General features: G+C 59.6%; 1 protein-coding gene across 1 annotated transcript in view; it reads left to right on the forward strand.

Moving 5' to 3' along the window:
* The first annotated feature begins 1,086 nt into the window (after positions 1–1,086).
* Positions 1,087–18,828, forward strand: part of LOC143387076 (transcription factor E2-alpha) — a 30,120-nt gene continuing 12,378 nt past the window's right edge. The window contains 5 exon segments of the mRNA XM_077109746.1: positions 1,087–1,163; positions 3,054–3,184; positions 6,469–6,541; positions 17,939–18,012; positions 18,159–18,237. Of these exon segments, the coding sequence (XP_076965861.1) occupies positions 3,113–3,184; positions 6,469–6,541; positions 17,939–18,012; positions 18,159–18,237 (298 nt within the window). The 5' untranslated portion in view covers positions 1,087–1,163; positions 3,054–3,112.

Consider the following 18,828-nt stretch of genomic DNA (forward strand, 5'->3'; position numbering starts at 1 on the left):
ATTCTGCATGCTCCACGGTCCTGAAAGGCTGAAGAGCCGGTTGGCAAGAGCGGAAAGTTTGACCAAAATGGACACACAGCTGAGAATCACAAAGTCACATACAGACTCGATTCTGTCCAAACTCAAGTCCAAAATCTATTTTAAAGATGAAGAAACCGAGACACACCAAGCAGGCAAAAGCATAGGTTTCACTTGGAGCTCGCTGAACCTGAAACGAAGCAAGCCTCGGTTTCCCCGCCAGTAAAATGGACACAATGTTACCTCCTGGCTTGGTATGCCCGTTCTCAATACAGAAGCACTCGGAGCCACCCCTAGAAACTCAGATACAACCAAGCTGACGCGACCAGGCGGGCGGCCACACCAACCTGAGAATAAAACCTCAATACCCACTCCCCAACACCGCTTCTCGCGGCCTCTCGCTCGGAGAGTCCCGCCTCTATCGTGGGGCGAACGGACTGAGGCGGGGCTACTTCACGAATGGCTGGAAGCCCCGCCAAGCAGGATTTTACAGCTTCCGATTGGTTACTGAGGCTCTGCTTTATCTTTCAATCTCACGGGTCTTCCGCTTGCGTCATGGTATTACTCTCAGCTCGCGTGCACCTCCGCGTAGGAAGATAGTTCCAAGCTGGTTCCCCTGCCTTGGCCGACGTATCTGCCCCGGGATCACTCACTCTCAGACGACAGGCTCTGCGGAACTTCAGGGCTCTCCTGAGGGAGCTCGGGAGGCCGAGGCGCGGGTTCGGAGCCGCGCGGACGTGGCGGAGGGATCCGCGGAGTGCCTTCGGGCGGGGCGCGAGGGGCGGGGTCCTGCGGAGGCGGGGCCGGCGCGGGGCGGGGCCGGCGCGGGCGGCGCGGGGCGGGGGGCGGAACATGTCTCCCGCCGCAGGAAGATGAGGCAGCGGCCGCCGCCGCGGGCGTAGCGGGCCGGAGCGGAGCCGGACCCGACGCGGGCGGCGGGCACCGCGGGCACCGCACACCGCTGCCCCAGCTCCCCGGCCGGCCTCGCGGGGCGGCAACGCGGCGGGGGAGGGGCCGCCCACGCGCGCCGCCGCCGCCGCCCACGCGCGACCCTCGGGGGCCCGGCCGCGACGCCCCTTTGTCCGGGGGGGTGGCCGTTCATGCCGCCGCCCCCCGCGCGCCGCGTGCCGGGCCGCGCCGAGCAGGTAAACGCTCGGGGACCCGGGGAGGGGCGTGCGGCGTCGGGGCCGCGCCCGGGACCCCTGGCGCTTTGTGCGAAGTTGACCGCGGGCTCCGCGGGGGGCGTGGGGGGCTGGGCGCGGGCGCCGTGGGGTGCGCGCCCCTCCGGGCAGCAGGGGGTGGCCGGTCGCCCGGGCCGCATTGTTCTCCAACTTTGCGCGCCGGCGGGGGCGACCGACGTGGAGGGGCCCGCGCCGCCCTCCTCCACTCGCACTTGGGAAACTTTGCGCAGCCCGGGCCGGCGCGCGGGGGGCGCCAGAGGGGTCGCCCAACTTTGCGGCGGGGCCCGGGACCCCAGTGCGGTGGTCCCAGGGCGCCCCTCCTCAGGGAGGGGCCCCGGCCGGGACTGGAGTTTGGAGGGGGAGCGAGGGAGGGAGGAGAGTCCTTTTGTCTGCGCGGGGAAGGTGCCGCCGCGCGCACGCAGGCTCAGGGTGAAGGGCCGGGGCCGGGCGCGAACATCTGCTCCGCGTTAGTGCGGGGCGAGGCAGCGGTCGGGGTCGAGAACACCGCGGTGGCGCGGCGAGCTTCAAAGGGCTCCCGGGCCGCACCGGCTGCCTGGGGAGGGGGGGTACCCCGGCTTCCTCCCCTCCGCATTAAAAGAAGTATCAGGTTGTTTTCTCCCCTCCCAACTGTTTTCAGACTTCCAAGTCCATTTCCAGTCCCCCAAAGTTGTTGTGACACCCCAGAAATCTTATCTCTACGTTAAAGGCTCGTTTCAGCCCCCCCCAAGTTGGCCTGAAAATGGGTTTCAGCTACCCCACAAAAAAGTGCGGTTTCGTACAACTCAAAGTCAGTTTCACACGCTCTCCAAAAAGGAGAAAAAAGAAAGAAAAAAGCGGGGGAGGGGGCGCGCTGGGTCACCGTTTCACACCCGGTGTTGAAGTTGGCAAACAAAGGGGGGGTCCTCTGCCTCTGGAGTTGGGTGTCCCTCTATCTCGGAACCCTTTCCCCTCCCCCAGCCTCTGCGGTTTCTTCTTGGCCACCCCCGCCTGGGGAACCCTGGGAAAAGTTCTTTGGGAGGGAGGTCCTGTGCTGCTCCCTTTCCGGGGGTGGGAGGGGGCTTGGCAGGTGGATTCCCCCATCCCCCATCCCAGGATGGAGTCCCTGGGGACCCTGCGGGGAATCCCAGGTCTTGGGGAACCCTCCCCCCAGGGGTGGGAGGTAAGGGATGTTTTTAAAGTTGCTTAAAAATAATTCCCGGATACATCGTGACAATAAAACAACTTTGGATTTTTTTTTCTTTTTATCTGTATTCGGTTGAGTTGGGGGCCCGGTGGGGGGTGGGGAGGCGGATCCGAGGTTAAGGGTGGCGGGAAGCTTTCTGATCCCTGGGTCAGGCCTCCCGGTCTGCCTTCTCCAACTGAGTCCAGAAGCCCAGGTGGGTTTCGAGGTGGCTTTGTGACTTGTGGATTTGTTTTGCTTTGTGTTTGGGGGTGATCAGCCTTCAGCATGCTCTGACAGGTGCTGGGGAGGGGTCCACCAAATTTCTCTTGGGGCGGGTCTTGTGTTGCCCCTCCCCCCAGGGGCGGGGCTCGCCGGGCGCCTGGAAGTAGTTGGAAATAAGAGATCCTGGGCCCCTGCATTTAAGGCTTGCAACCTGATTCCTGGTGGTCTCTCAGGGATTGACCAAATTTACACTCATCTTCTCCCTAGTCTCCCTATGGGCTCTGGGCAGGGGTCTGCAGAGGACCCAATCCTCAGGATCTCAGCTTCCTTGCCCTCTTCACCCAGGGTCAGGAAGGGACTCAGCTTTCTGCTTCCCACCTGTCCGCTTGGGCTATGGTCACTGAAACCCTTCTCTCCCTTCCCTGTTTGTCCTTGTGTGTTGTTGGTCTGTCCCTGCGGCCACTGTGCAGGGCTGTCTCTAGGCTGGAGGGCCTTCCCTGGTTCTTGTGCCTGCCACTGTTGCTGGAGAATGAGCCAATCGCAGAGGATGGCCCCTGTGGGCACCGACAAGGAGCTCAGTGACCTCCTGGACTTCAGCATGGTGAGCCAGACCCCTTTCCTGCCCACCTCTGCCCAAGCCTGCTGCTCCCCTAGGAGTGCTGAGCCTCTCGCTTTTCTGGGAGTTTGTCCCAGTGGGGCTGGGGTCAGGGTACCCCTGGGCAAGGCAGCACCCCCATGGCAATGTGTGCGACACCAGAGTCCTCTTCACCACAGAATGGAGATTGCCTACCACTGTATATAGATGGAGAAATTGAGGGACTGCCAGGGTCCCAACTTCTCCCTGGGGCTGGAACTCAGGAGTGCGGAGCCCTGAGGCCCCAGCCTGGCTGGGTGAGCATTCAGTGGCCTTGGTCTGTAAGAGCAGTGAGCAGGGTCCCGAGTGTGTCAGGTCCTTCAGTCCCTGTGGAGCAGGAAAGAAAGAGGAGTTTCTGGTGGAGATCCTCAGGCAACTGGTGGCACTTCAACTTGCACCAGGGTCCCTGTCCCCACATGCCAAGGACACAGATGTTACACACTCCATGGCTAACAGGGCTGAGTCCTTAGAGGCTCCATGTGAGCACAGAGCACGGGGGGCAGCTGGTCCAGGCTGCAGGGGGGGCGGGCAGTCCTCAGATTTCCTGAGTCTTGACTCTTTACTGAGCGCCCCGTTCTCCCCTCTGCAGGTGGAGGCCCAGAGGTGCTGGCCCCAGGGTTACAGGGCTCAGGTCCAGCGAGGCTAGAGCCAGCAGTCTCCTTGGGTGTTGATGGAAAGGCTCGGGACCCTCATTTTGGGTGTCAGGGGATCAGCATTTCCTCCAAAAAAAATCCGAGAATCCTGTTTTATTCTCTTGACCCGTGTCTGTGGGCAGCTCCTTAGTCTCCGGCCCCATTTGGTCTGAAGCAGTGTGGGGAGGGTGCTGAACTGAACCCTTCGCTGCACAGGCCAGGCCACTGAGGTTGGTCAGGGTCAGGTCTCCAGACTGAAATGGCCCCAGCCACACTGGAGAGACAATCCCCAGACATGGCGGCTGCTCCGGAAGGGCCATGCCAGTATTTTTAAGCCCCGTCTTATTTTTACCTCTCCGGCTGAGTAACCGGAGGTACAGTTTGCTTGTTTTTGTGCTAAACCGACAGGTCACAGACTATTGGGCTGGAACAGACAGCATAGTGGGGGCAGCCTGGGTTCAGCCCTGCAGGACTAGCTCCTGCGTCTCCCCCCCACTCGACAGTCCTGAACCACTTCTCATCTCCCCTGCTGTCCCCAGGACCTTAAGTCTTCTCCCACCCTGGTCAAAACCAGTACCCGCTCACAGATGAGGAGACAGCCCAAGGGGTTGGGGACTGGCTCCTCCCAGGACCCCCTTCGCCCAGAGGAGGAGTTTTGTTTTTTTTTTTTTTTACTGGGAGTTGAACCCAGGGGCACTTGACCACTGAGCCACATCGCCAGCCCCATTTTGTATTTTATTTAGAGACAGGATCTCACCTTGCTTTTGCTGAGGCTGGTTTTGAACTCCTGATCATCCTGACTCAGCCTCCTAAGCCGCTGGGATTATGGGCATGCAACATCAGGCCCAGCCCAGAGGTGGGTTTTAACCCTCTTGGTGTTACAGGAAAGCCTATCTGGTCGGGTCAGGGAGCACAGGCAGTGCCCATTACTGACCAGGTCCCTTCAAAACTGCCCTTGTGCCACCTCTCCCAGGGACATGGGGTGGACGTGTTTCTTTGAGCAAGGACTTTCAGGCTGAGACAAACAGGCCTTGAAGGGAATCCCTTCTCGGCAGACTTGTGTGGGGTGGGAAAGTCAGTGGCATATTAAACACAAAGAGGAGAGCGGCGGTGACCTCAGAGTCCTGCTGGACCTGAGCCTGGACTTGAACTTTATGGTTAGAAGGGAGAGCGAGAGGCATTGAGGACCTGGGAGCCCTGGACTGCTGCTGATTGGTACCCCACTGCCCAGTGCCAGTAAGCAGCGTCCCCAGTGGGTATGGACGGAGGCCCCTCCTCAGTGCACACAGCACTACAATAGGGCCAAGCCCTGAGTCCGCCCCACAGAAGGAAGCACTGGGGCTCCAAAGGGTGAGGGTAGCTCTGGGTTAATCATGAGGCCTTCAGAACCCATGAGGCACGGCCCAGGGTCCCCCGGTGCCTTGTCGGTAGTTCCTTGCATCCTGGGGACAAAACAAGTGGCCTCAGGCTAGACCTGCCAAAGCAGACCCTGGGTACCCCAATGGGAGAACGGTTCTTTTGGGAGAAGAGAGCCCTGCGGAGGCTGGGCTGGTTTCCATGGGTGCGTGAGCCCCACTGAGCCGTGGACCCTTTGAGAACCCCTGCAGCCTGGGCACCCCTCCTCTCCATGAGCCAGGCCGAAGGCAGTGCGGGCTCAGTTTCTCCTGAGACCCTGAGCCTTGGCATGGTACTGTGCAGGCACCTCCTGGCTGGCAGGGGTGTTGGGACTGGGTGTGCTCCCCAGCATTCCCTTTGAGCCTAGAGTGGATCTCCCACACCCAGCCCCTTGGGGTAGAGCACACATGTTTATTTTTTCTGAGGCAAAAGGGGTTGTTGATATTGGGTCTTTTGGTTGCAGTGCTAAGCTGTTTAATCTTTAGGGACGTGGCACCCTGCAGCGGGTGGCTGTCCCCCTCTCGGTGTCTAGAAGATCCACCCTGCACAGCCTTTTCCTGGGCCCTGGATCCACCCGGCATTGCCACTCTGAGCCTCAAGTCTCGCCTCCGACAGGCCCACACTATCCCCTGGGAGGGTGTCATGGGAGCACAGACCTCACATGAGGGACGCTTCGCCTCTTTGCCCCCTCCGCATAGTCCCCTCAGGTGTGTCTGGCCTGCTGGAGAACCTCAGCCCAGGGTGCTGCTGCCCGGCCGGACCTTGGGGCTCTGGCCTGAAGTGGGTTTCTGTTCCTCCATCTGTTGGGGTGAGCAATGTCTCCTTTCCTGAGTTGAGACAGGAAAGAACTTTGTATCACTAGAGCTGATACGTTGTATCTGCTGCTTCAGCAGGTACCCCATCTGGGAGTGCCAGGTGGACCCGGACCTCCTGGGTTGGGGGCCAGTGCTCCAACACTGAGACACCTGCAGGTCCTGGTCGCCCTTGTCGGCGTTGGGTAGGGCCTGGGCAGCTGGCTGCTCCTGCGCCTGTTCCCGCCCTGGGCAGTAGGTTTCAGGGGTTGACCCTAGCCTCGGCCTCAGAGTCTTTGGGTCTTGGGAGGGTGGACATGTCTGAGCAGAACTGGTCCCAGTGTTCCAGAGCCCTGTGTTCCTGTGAGGAGACAACCTTGGGGTGGGGTTTGCTGGCCACCCCACTCACTGCTCTCCTGCTCTGTCCCTGCAGATGTTCCCGCTGCCTGTGGCCAACGGGAAGGGCCGGCCGGCCTCCCTGGCGGGAGCTCAGTTCACAAGCTCAGGTGAGCCCAGGTTTCCTATGGCACAGGTGCCTGAGAGGTGGATGGGGAGGGCCGCTACAGGACAACACAGCACTGGGCATGCGCCTGTGGGTGTGGGACTGTGGGCTCAAGAGCACCCTGAGGGTGGGCCGCCCTCACTCTTACCACTTGACCAGGGCCTGGCCCGAGACCAGGGGTCTATCCTGTGGACAGCCCAGCGTCCCCTTGTTCTACCCTGCCAGCCCGGGGAGGCCTCACTCCGTTCCACCTGTCTGCTCAGGGAGGAGGCTTCTCGCACCCCGGGCCTCTGCCACCCTGGGACCTGGCCCTGTGAGCATTCATATCCTGGGAGTCCCAGGCAGACCTGGGCAGTTGGTCACCCTGATGATCTGTATGCACGGCAGTGGGCAGGGTGGACGGGAGATGGGGCGCAGCCAGGGCCGGACTGGGGGAAACTAGGCCCTGGGATCTGTCCCAGCGGTGTCACTCTGAGCCCCTGCCCCCTGACAGGCCCAGGCCCTCCCTGGATGGGGTGGGAACACAAGCCCACCCCCCCCCCCGCCCCCCCGCTTCCAGGGAGGTGGGCAGGAGCTGAGGGGCAAACAGGAGCCACTGGGTGTGAGCAGATTGGTGCTCCAGGTTGAGGGCTACGCGTGGGCCTGAGGCGGGACCCTGCAGCAGAGGGGAGCCAGCCAGGCAGGGGCAGTTGTGTAGCTCTGCCAGCCATGGGGGACACAGCGCAGGAGGTGGTGGGCAGAGGTGCTGGGGCAGTCAGGAGCCCGGCTGTGGGCAGGTGTGGTGGGAGGGCCTGGCACACGTGTCCTGAGGCGCTCTCAAGCTCTGCACTGGGCCTCTCTCGGGGGGTGGTGTTGTAGGGGAGCACAGTGTCTTGATTTTGTGTGGGGCTGAGGTCAAACCTAGGCCTCACCACTGAGCCCAGCCCAGCCCAGCCCAGCCCTTGATTTGTCTCGAGCCTGAAGATCGAGCCCAGAGGCGCTCAACCACTGAGCCAGATCCCCAGCCCTTTTTAAATTTTTTCTCTTAAGGCAGGTTCTCATGGGGTCACATAGCGTCTTGCTAAGTTGCCCAGGCTGACCTTGAGCTTGCAGTCCTTCTGCACCTGGCTTCCTGGTGGATCTGTCTGTCCTCCTGGGCTCTTGGGCAGGTTCCTCCTGGGCTCTGGCATGGGTGGAATTTCTGTCTAGTGGTTTTCTCTGAAGTCCGCTGCAGGCTCTGCTGGGGAGGGGATTTGGAGGAGTGGTGCCACCCCCACTGTCCCTTCCTGGCTTTTCTGGGGAAGTGACCCCGGGCTGCCCTGGCACTCCCTGAGGCTTGGAAATCCCCATGGGCTCCCATTGCCCTGGAAGCAGCCCCCAGGACCCAGAACGGCTGAGGTTTCCTGGCCGAGGCAGAAGGTCAGGCCCAGGGGCTGTCACAGAGCACCTGTGCCCCTTACCTGCCCTCTCTCTGCCCCAGGCTCACAGGTAGGTGTGGCGTGGAGGTGAGGTGAAAGGCTTCTCTTTCTCTGTCCACAGACCCCCCCCTGGCCCTTCTGCAGACCCTCTGTGGCCAGACCTTTGTGGGTCACTGGGCTCCCAGAACTCTCTACAGGGACCCCCTCTCCCTGGAGAGCCGGTCGTCTGGGGCAGGAGCCCTGTGGACACTGGAGGGCGGTCTTCCGTGGTGTCTGTGGTGTGTCCTGGCCTCTGGTCCTGCCCCGACAGCTTCCTGCCTGTTCCCCTCCTGTGCTGGGCCTGGGTTTGGGGGCCTGGTGAGGCCAGCAGGTGGCGTTCCTTGTCCTGAGGGACGTGGTGTGGTTGGTTCCCCTCAGGGCCATGTGGTTCCAGCAGTGGACTCCAGCCAGAGTCCCAGGGGCAGCAGGGGACTGGGAGAGAGGCTAGCAGGGCACCGTCCACGGCTGCGCACCTGTGCAGGGCCAGCGGGCCTGGTGACTTTCCTTCTGTACTCCAGCTTTCTCTCCTGTCCTGGGGCCTCTGTCCCGTTCACCGAGGGTCCAGTGCGTTGTGGGGGCACAAGAGGCTGGACACACGGAGGCAGTCCTGGCCCAGGGGACCCTTGCCAGGCTCCTGGGAGGAGGCCCAGGTGCCTAGGAGCTCCTGTCCTTGCCTGCCGCTCTGCACAGAGCCGGGACCTGGGAAGGGCACCTGCTGCTGGTGGCCGAGTGCTCGCTCGCCCCTTCCCGCCGCCTCCCCTCGGCTTTTTCTCTTGCTTTCAGGCCTCTCGGCTCTCGCTGCAGCCCTTCTGGTGGGTTTTTTGTGGGTTTCGGTTCTGGGGATGGAGCTCGGTCTGGTGCAGTGCAGTGAGGTCCCCAGCCGACCTGCAGCCGACCTGTGGCAGCTTCTGATAAGCTCTTGGCTGGGGGAGTGGCGGAGTCCTTCACAGTGGCCACAGTTCCCGGAGCCTGCTGGGGCGTCCAGCGTTCCCTGGGGTCTGTTCTTCATTGGCCACCTGGAGGCCTCCTGCCGTTCTGACGGTCGACATTTTCCCCTTGCTTCACTTTCCAGGTAGGCGGTCACACTGTCCACCCTCAGACCCAGGCTATGCCATGTGCCCTTTGACCTCCACGGGGGTGTGTAGACCCTGTGGCGGGGCCACCAGGCCTGATGCTGGCTGCCGGCTGCAGATAGGCTTTTGTCTCTTTTTGTTGTTGTTGTTGTTACTGGGGATTGAACTCGGGGCTCCACCACGGAGCTGTAGCCCCACCCCTTATTTTTTATCTTGAGACAGGACCTTGCTCAGTTTTTGAGGCTGGTCCCCAACTTGTGGTCCTCCTGCGTCAGCTCCTGGGATGTTGAGGTGAAGGCGTGTGCCACTGTGCCTTGGTTGTGTGGGATCCTGTGCAGGGCCTGTCCTGGTCCTGTCTGAGCCTCCCCCTGAGTCTCGAGGTCAGCTGTGCGCACCTGCAGTGGCCCTCTGCATGCTGACCTTTCCAGGAGCTGCCTTTCCCTGCCAGGCCTTCCTGAGTCTTGAGCATCCCCTTGAGCTGTGCAGGCCCCCGGCCTCACCCTGCACTGGCCTTTGTGCTGGGGGTGTTGGTCAGAGCTCTCCTTCGGCACCTTTGGCTATGTTCTGAACCTGGCTGGGGACTGTCCTCTCTCAGCAACAATCTGCCATGAGTAGGAGCCACCTGGTGCCTGCAGGGGGCACATCTGAACCTTTCCTGGGCATGTCTTCCTGTGTGCTGCCTCGGGAGCTGGTGCCCACTGCTCTTGGCCACGGTAGCATGTTCTTAGGAGAAGATCGGCCAGGTGCCGGCGCCACACCTGTCATCCCAGCAGCTAGGGAGCTTGTGGCAGGAGCGTGGCAAGTCTGAGGCCAGCCTGGGCAACTGAGCAGACCCTGTCCTTGTGAAAAGAGAACAAGGCTAAGGATGTGGCTAAGTGGCAGAGAGCTTGTGTGGCATGCGTGAGGCCCTGAGTTCCATTCTTAGCTTGGGAGAAGATTGTCCCTTTCAGTCACGGACTCAAGCCTGCCAGTGTGGACTCTGGTGACGCAGAGCTGACCACCACTCTGTCCCTGGAGGTGGAGCTGTGGCGCATCCCAGACGGCGCCCTTCCCCTCCACTTGTCCTTGGTTCGGCTGCCCCTGCGTCACCTGCTGCTTTGGCTCCGGGAGATCAGCGTGAGCCTGTCGACTGCTGGGCTTTTCTGCTGGACCTGGGTCGTTGCTTTGGTCTGTCAGCGTTCACGAGTTCTTTTCAGTCACTCATCACGGGCGACTTCCTGTCTTGGGGTGGTGCACACGTGGAGTCTCGCTGGCCGAGTGATCGTGTGTGCTGTCTCTCTGATTTCTCGCTCTGTGCCTGGTGTTCGCTCCGCCTGTCCTGGGCAGCAGCAGGGCTGCGGCTTGAACTCGCCCCGGACCGTGTCAGCTACTTCGTAACCTGACGTCATAGATGTTGACAACTTAGATAAACTTCCTTCTCGAGTCAGGTTGTTTCAGAGACTTCTGGTTCTCCATTGGGATTGGCTCGTTTCTGGGTGTTCAGTGCCAAAGCTCTGCTCGCGAGCCCCTGCTGGTGCTGGGGTACAGTGCTTCCTGCCCTGCTGGCAGGATGTGAGAGCAGCTGGGTGTGAGACCACGGGGTGCACCGCAGCTCCCAGGTCATCTCCACATGGACTTAACTTTTTGCTTTTGTTTATGGTGCTGTGGATGGAGCCCAGGGCCTTGGGCATGCTGACCCTGTGTGTCCCACTGAGCCCGCCTGGGACCGAGTGTGGCTTTCCGTGCGTTGATGGCCATGGGCTGAGGGCAGCACCAGTTCCCCTGCTGCTGTGTGTGCTTCTCTGTCTGAGGGTTTGGGTGCAAGGTTACTGGGCCCACTGTGCCCGGGCCAGACCCAGCTCAGGTGATTCTCCTGGGTCAGCCGACGGGTCCCCAGGTGTGGCTGTGGGTGCTGATGGCAGGTGGAAGGGGCTGGGCTGGAGCCAGGTCTGTGGCCAGTGCTCCTCCAGGGTCTCGGCTGGTGTTGCTGCCTTTCCCGCCGCTTCAGCTGGCCCTGAGGTCCCCTTGAGCTCGTCCCCGCAGTCCTTGCCTCTGCAGGTGTGTCCCCCCTGGTTTCCCTGAGCCGCTGCTTGCTGCCCTCCTGCGCTTGCTGGCAGTTGTGGCCGCACCTCCCTGGGGACCTTGCTGCTGGTCTGGCCACCACCACTCACTTCCTGAATCCACTCCAGGAAAATGGGTACCACAGTAGCCAAGGGGCCCCGCGGGCACGCTGTGCAGCCTCCCACTTGGTGCCTGTCTTCCCGCCTGGGCTTTCCCCACCCAGGCCTGGCTCCCTGGCGCCCACTTGCTTCCGAGTCCCACGCGGCCTGGAATCTGGGTTCGGGAAGTTTTTCCATCAAGGGACCTTGGTGACCCAGGACTGTGTGTGCGCAGCATTTAGTTGACCTGGGGTGTGTGCACCAGGCCGACCCTCCCCATTGCCGCTACACCTGCGGGTGCACCTGCTGACCTACACCTTGGTGTGCTGGTGTAGGGTGTGTGTGTTTTGAGACAGTGTCTTGCTATGCTGCCCAGGCTGCCCTCGAGGCCCTGGCACAAGCCTTCTTCCTGCTCAGCTGTGGTCACTGGGTGGCAGGTGTGCCGTGCTGGGAAGCCACCTTGAAGCCCTGGGTAGTGTGGCCTGCTCTGTCCTCTAGGCTCTGCTGCCTGCTTCCTGGAGGACCCACCTGGCACCGTGAGGGCTTCTGCACCCTGGGCTAAGTGGTCCCCGTGTCCAGCTTTGTCCACCTGTCCCTGCTTGTCTCTGGGCTTCTTTCTTGCGAGAAGCCCCTGGTTGATTGATTGGGTGGACCTCGGCTGCCTGGGTTGCCCAAGGGCTGCGTTGGAGCCCACCTGTCTTCCCAGGGCTGCTTCCGCCGACCCTGTTGAGTCAGCTTTCTGTTGCTGTGACTAAAGCACCCATCAGAACAACTTCAGAGGAGGAGAGTTTGTTTGAGGGCTCGCAGTTTCAGAGGTCCTGGTCCATAGACGTCTGCTCCATTCCTCAGGGCTCCAGGTGAGGCCGGGAGACTCCACTCAACCTGTACAACACACGTACCCCATCGCCGTGTCCCTGCCCACCTCTTTCAGCCACACTTGCCTTCAGTTCCCACTCAGTCTCATCCATGGTTAGGTCACTGGTTGGGTTAAAGCTTTCACAACCCAATCATTTCTTCTCTGAACCTTTTTGTATTGTCTCGTGGGCTTTTGGGGGAGACCTCACACCCAAACCATAACATTCGACCCCCAAAAGCTCACACTCATCCGACCATTCAAAATACATTTAGTCTGTTTCCGAGCGTTCCCGTAGTCCCAACGGTTCTGAGATTGTTCAGAGTTCAAGGCCCGTGTCTTCTCTGAGGTCAAGGCGTTCCCACGCTGAGCTCCTGTGAAAGGCAGTTGACGAGTGGCCAGTGGCCAGTACTAGTGCAGAGTGAGCCCCGGAGGAGGGAAGAAGACCAAGGCAAGGCTGAGATCCAGCTCCACGTTGGCTTCTGGAGCATATGGCATCATGGTGTCCTCTCAAAAGGGCTTGTGTAGCTCCGTCTCTGTGACCTTGTGTGTGGCAGCCCAAGTGGCCTTTCTGTTGGCTGTCTCTGCTCAATTCCTCAGCTTTCCTGGGACGATGTTTCATGTTACTGGCGTTTCTCAACCTCAGGGGCCTGCGCTGTGAGGCTTCCTCCTCGCATCTCTACACTGTGACTTCTCAGGAGGTGCCCAGAAGGACTCCGGCCCTGCTGCACTTGCCCGGCCTCCCAGGCCTTCCTTTGAAATCAGACTCCAGCATCCTGCATCCCTGCAGAACAGCACCATGCGGCTGACACCAGGGTCTGCGCCATATCAAGCAGTAGCCAAACCTCCAGGGACTTTGGCTGCAGCGGCCTCTCGGTGTCTGCATGGCTGAACACACTAAGAAAACCACCCAGGCCCCTAGTGTAGGAAGGGTGCCCCATGGGGTGAGGATTCTGGTCTCTTCCCCAGAATCCTCACCTTTACTCCCCTGAGCTTGAGAGGTGTGTGGTCTTGCCATCTTTCTCATTCTCTGTGGGCACAGTCTTCAGCATTTCTTTTTTTCTTTTTTTCTTTTTTTTTTTTTTTAAAGAGAGAGGGAGATAGAGAGAGAACTTTAATATTTATTTTTTAGTATTTGGCGGACACAACATCTTTCTTTGTATGTGGTGCTGAGGATCGAACCCGGGCCGCATGCATGCCAGGCAAGCGCGCTACTGCTTGAGCCACATCCCCAGCCCTTCAGCATTTCTTTAGTGGAGTTAATGCCTTTAACAATTGCAACTTTTTAGCCTCAGTTTTACGACCACTTTTCAAGTCCCAAGTTTTTCAAATATTTTGTTCCTGATAATCACAGTATATTTGGCTAAAAGCCGCCAGCAATATTCATGCTACTGCCTGAATACTATACTGTCTAGACATTTTTTCTGCCAGATTTAAGAAGTCCATCTCTTTAAAAATCATCGTCACTGAAAGTGTCAGGACATGGGCAAAACTCAGATAACTTCCCAGCCAGAACATGACACAGGTGGCCTTAACTCCAAATTCCAACAGTGTCCTCCTTTTCCTCTGAACCTTCTTGAACCCTGTCTTCATTGTCCGTGGTCCTATTGGCATTCTGGTTGGAGCTCACACCAGAATCAGCCATTAAGCTCTGCTTAAAACAACCTAAAGCATTTCCAGCTTGCAATGCTAAACATCTCAAAATTCCTGCCACCAATTCCAAAAAGCTCAAAAAAACTTCTGAACCAGTTTAGTCACATCAGTGACCCCACTCTTGGTATCAGTTTCTGTTTTAGTCAGCTTTTTCGTTGCTTTTAATAAAAGACCCAACCAGAACAACTGGAGGTAGACAAATTTATTTGAGGGCTCATAGTTCCAGAGGTTTCAAGCCCTTAGATGGCTGGCTGTATTCCTCAGGCCTCCAGGTGAGCAAAACATCATGCAGAAGACTAGCGGAGGGAAGCGGCTCAGGTGGTGGCCAGAGAGCAGAGACTCCACTTGCCAGATGTAGATACATACCAACTCTTCCAGCCACACCCCACCACCCTTAGTCACCCTTCCCTTGGTCCCATCGGGTGACTACTCACTGGCTGGGTTAAGGCTCCTGAGCCCATCGTTTCTCTGAACCTTCTTGCGTTGTCTCTCATGAGTTTGTCGGAGGGCACCTCACATCCGAGCCATGACACACTTTCTCTTCAGCTACAGCTTACGGCTTGCTCAGGGGAAGGCCAGAGACCCTGCTATTATGGCCCCCAAGTATTGGGCAGGTTTCTAGGGGCTTTCCGGTGTCTCCTACCCCCAGCAGCCCACCACCTGCCTTGGGCTGGGCACTTGCCTGTCTAGCATGTGGTCAGTGCTGGACATGATCACTCCTGCTTCTGATCCCTCCCAGAGTGCTGGGAGCTGTTGGCGAGAGCCTGTGGCCACTGCGGCCTGGGAGGTCTGACAAGCTGCAGTTGCACAGACCTCGAAGGTGGTCAGAAACATTGATGCAGAAGGGAAGGACCAGGGGTCTGGGTGGCCGGCACATCTGGGCCACTTTTCCTTTTTTCTTTTTTTTTTGGCGGGGGGAGGGATATTGGGGATTGAATGCAGGAGTTGAGCCACATTCTTGGGCCTAATTTTTTATTTAGAGATGGGGCCTCACTAAGTTGCTGAGCTGACTTTGAATTTACATCCTCCTGCCTCAGCCTCCTGAGCCACTAGGATTACAGGCATGGCCACCACACGTGGCATTATCTTGTCTTCTTGTAGTGCTGCCCTAAGCTTTGAACTTGCATGGGAACTAAAAATACCCCCATAACAATCTTGAGCAGACCTCCCGGTTCATGGTGGGATCCCCCAGCTCACTCAAGGAAGGCAGCTCCCTGAACTCTGGCTCTGCTGACCTCACTCATGCAGAAGCCCCCAGTAGGCCAGGAATAGGTCATTGACGGGGACAGGCCAACTGGCAGCTGATGGACTCTCACCCTGTTTAAGATTTTAAGTGGCCAAGCACATTGGCACATGCCTGTAATCCCAGCAACTTCAGAGGTTGAGGCAGAAGAATTGCAAGTTAGAGGCCAGCCTCAACAACCTAGCAAGGCCCTAAGCTTAGCTTAGATACTTAGCAAGACTGTATCTCAAAAAGTAAAAAGGGCTGGGACGTGGCTCAGTGGTTCTTTGTGTGTGTGTGTGTCTGTATGTGGTGCTGGGGATTGAACCCAGGGCCTTCTGCATGGGAGGCGAGCACTTGACCAGCTGAACTATATGTGCAGCCTTCCCCTAGGTTCAATTCCTGGTACCAAGAAAAAAAAAGATTTTCAGTGTGAAGGAAGGAGTCAGCAGGGGAGGTTTGGGTGCTGGGGGTCTTGCTTGGCTCTCACGAGCAGACTCCCATGCACCCTGTCCAGGGGCTGCTGCTCTGGGTTTAGGTGCAGCCATCATATACAGGCCCAGGTGGGGGGGTTTCAGAATTACCATTTCAAGCATCCCTCGGCACCTGTCTGGGATTGGGTTGAGGACCCTCGACTCACTCCTGTGATAGCCCAGTCTTTGCTGCGGAGAACCCACCCACGGATTTCTGAGTCCTCCCTGGATGACAGGTGAGGCCTGGTGTGGCCGGCCGTGGTGCACAGGAGGACGGTGAGTTCAAGGCCAGCCTCAGTAGCTTCACCAGGGCTGAGAGGGCAGCACATGGTAGAGTGCTTATCTAGCTTAGGCACGGCCCTGGGTGTGCTTTCTAGAACCACCAGGAGGGGGACCCGGTGCCGTGTGCCTGGTCGCTGCACTGCGTGTTCAGGAGCAGAGGCCAGGAAGTCAGGGCTGGTGCAGATGCAGGTTTCTGTTTCTGGTGTCTTTGGCACGTGGTGCCTGCAAGTGGGGCGAGTGTGCCCTTAGCCTGTCTGGCTGTCTCTTGGCTGCAGTTGCTTGCCCCACAGCCGTCCCCTGTAGGCTCATTGAGATGACAGACACTGAGCCAGTGCAGTAGGGCACGCCTGTCACCCTGGCAGGAGGACCGCAAACTCAAGGCCAACCTTTACAACTCAGTGACATCCTCTCAAAAAGTAGGAAAAGGGCTGGGGTGTGGCACAGCTGTGGGTCACCTGCCCAGTGGGCATGAAGCCCTGGCTTCCATCCAGAATACTGAAGAAAAAATCTTTTGAAAAAATTTTTAAATTCTAGATAGACATAATCTTTATTCACTTTTTTTTTTGTGTGGTGCTGAGGATCGAACCCAGTGCCTCCCACGCATGATGCCAGCGCTGTGCCACTGAGCTACGGTCCCACCCCCCAGTTTTTTGTTTAATCACATAAAATTGGACCTCCTTCCTGAGCCCGCTGGCCCCGTCTGCAGGTGACTGCTGTGAGGGACAGCACAGGGGGAAGGGTCTCGTTTTTCAGCCCGAGACACGGTTACTTGTCAGTGAAGAACTGGAACATAGAGGCATGGGGGGCCCAGCCCCAGGCTGACCGGAGTGGGGACAAGGAGCCTGGGTTGGGAAGGGGCAAGGAAGTGGGTGGGGGCCGGGGCAGGTGGGCGCAGGCAGGCCAGCTCACGGCTCCTGGGGGAGTGGCGCCTTCACCCTGAGGCCCCAGACCCAGGCCTCACCTCTTGGCTCTGGACCCTTCCCAGGCACTCGCCCCCTGGACCACAGCCCCACCCTGTTGGAGTCCCTCCGCCACCGCGGACTCTGTGTGGATGTCCATGGTCGCGTCATCGGAATGCATAATTAATAACCCATGAGTGTGGGTGGCGGAGGGGCCTTCCTGTTTCCTGGCATTTCTAGAAGGGTTGGGCGAGGGCCAGTCTCTGCATTCCAAAAAGTGTGGAGCAGGGTCTGTTGTCCTGCCAGGGCTTTCTGCCTGTGTGGGGACCTCAGGACAGCCCACCATCACCAGACCCTGGGTGCCCGGGCTCAGCCTGGCGGCAGTTTGGGGCGCATCACAGGTGTCCTTGGGGAGGTTGGCCAGTGGGGAGGTGTGTGGAGGCTCATCAAGGCAGCCAGGCTCCCTCAGTTGACCCTTCCTTCTGGGAGCCTGCGTGGGGCCAGGGCCAGGGCGGACAGCCCAAGTCCCTGCCTGCCCCCCACACGCCAAGGCCGCATCCCAGCCCAGGCCCTTCCCCGTCTGTGGTCACACTGGAAGTATTAGATTTGAACAAAATCTAATGGGATGTGAATATTCATTAGTTTGACCAATTAATATGCGTAATCATGCAAATTAGACAGCAACTAAGCAAGAGCTCTCCAGGGGGATGGTAGTGGGGATGGAGGCCGAGAGCTGGTCTGCGCGGAGTCCCCTCACTCTGGTGGTGCCAAGAGCACCCCAGTCCTGCTGTGTGTCACCAGCCCTGTTCCCAGAAGAGGGAGGCTGAGGCCCATGGTATGGCTGCAGCCAGGCGAGGGGTCCCGGCTGCTCTCTGTGCCCCCCAAGGGGAGGAATGAGCCTCAGGGAGCCAGGCACCCTGGGCTGCCCCTGCCCTCCTGGGCTGTTGTCTGCCGCCCTGGGGAGATAAGGGCCCCGCCCTGCCCCACCCTGGGACAAGGTCCTGTGGCCTGGCTTGGCACCTGCCTGAGGCCTGGGCTGATATCTGGCATGGAGCCGGTCCACCTCCTCTGGGTCAGCGCAGGGCTCAGAGCTCAGAGCCCTGGCAGGGCAGCCTTTGTTCAATTTTGTTGGATCCCATGTGACACAGACGCCTCTGCAGAGAGAGTCCACTTAGGACTGAGGGGGGTCCTGGGCTGGGGGAGAAGCTAGCATAGCAGTGGGCCGGGAGCGACGGTGGTAGGAGTGCTACTGAGTGGCAGCCCTGAGCCCACCAAGTCCCCAGGACTCCAGGGGCCCTCTCCAGAGACACTGAGCACTGCAGGCTAGAGCCAGCAGGTCTGAAGTGGCCCCCGACTCCCTCTTGTCCTGCAGGCCTCGAGGACCGGCCCAGCTCAGGGTCCTGGGCCACCAGTGACCAGAACAATTCCTCCTTTGACCCCAGCCGGGTGAGGATCCCCTGTAGCCCACAACCCTGGGTCTCCCTCCCTGAGTGAGGGGTGGGTGAGGAAGCTGGGGCTGGGTGGGAGGGACGTTGATGGGGGCTCTGAGGCGCAGGGTGGAGTCCTGGGCCCTCACCCTGGCCGTCTCCTAGGCCTACAGTGACGGCGCCCACTTCAGCGAGTCCCACGGCAGCCTTTCTTCGTCCACATTCCTGGGACCTGGACTTGGAGGTGAGTGGGCAGTCAGGTGGACTGGCGGCACCCCTGGACTGATCGGGCACTGAGCCCAGTGTGACCCCTGCTGCTGGCTCTGTGGGGCAGTAGGTGTGGGTCTTGGCCACTTGGGAAGGTGGTGCGTGGACCCAGCAGCCAGAGTGAACAAAAAGTGGCCTTCAGGCCTGCCTTGGGCCGGGTGCGGACCAGGCTCTGTCACGGCTGTCCTGTGGGGCCGGGTCTGGAGGCAGGTTGAGGCCAGGGAGGGTCGGGTGTGCTGCTGGCCTTGGCCTCATGCCAAGGGCACCCAGATGGGCAGTCCTCTATTGCTGGTGTAGGTGGCCAGTGGCCAGGGGTACAGCTGGGCACCCCCACCTTGTCCCAGCCAAGGGCTGCGAGGCCTGGCCCCTGCGTGACCTGGGGTGGCCCTGCACCTGCAGCACACTGGCTTCCCCTCTCGCTCTTCCTCCTCCCGGCCTCCTCCTCAGCTTCCTGCTGGCGTGAGCAGGGCTGCGGGCAGTTCCCACGCGGGCAGCAGTGTCCAGAGCCCAGCTGTGTCCTGGCCGGGTCCTGCCTCCCCTGCCACTTGCCCTCTCGCAGCTGTGAACT

Source organism: Callospermophilus lateralis, chromosome 1 (assembly GCF_048772815.1).
Source record: "Callospermophilus lateralis isolate mCalLat2 chromosome 1, mCalLat2.hap1, whole genome shotgun sequence".
Classification (NCBI taxonomy): domain Eukaryota; kingdom Metazoa; phylum Chordata; class Mammalia; order Rodentia; family Sciuridae; genus Callospermophilus; species Callospermophilus lateralis.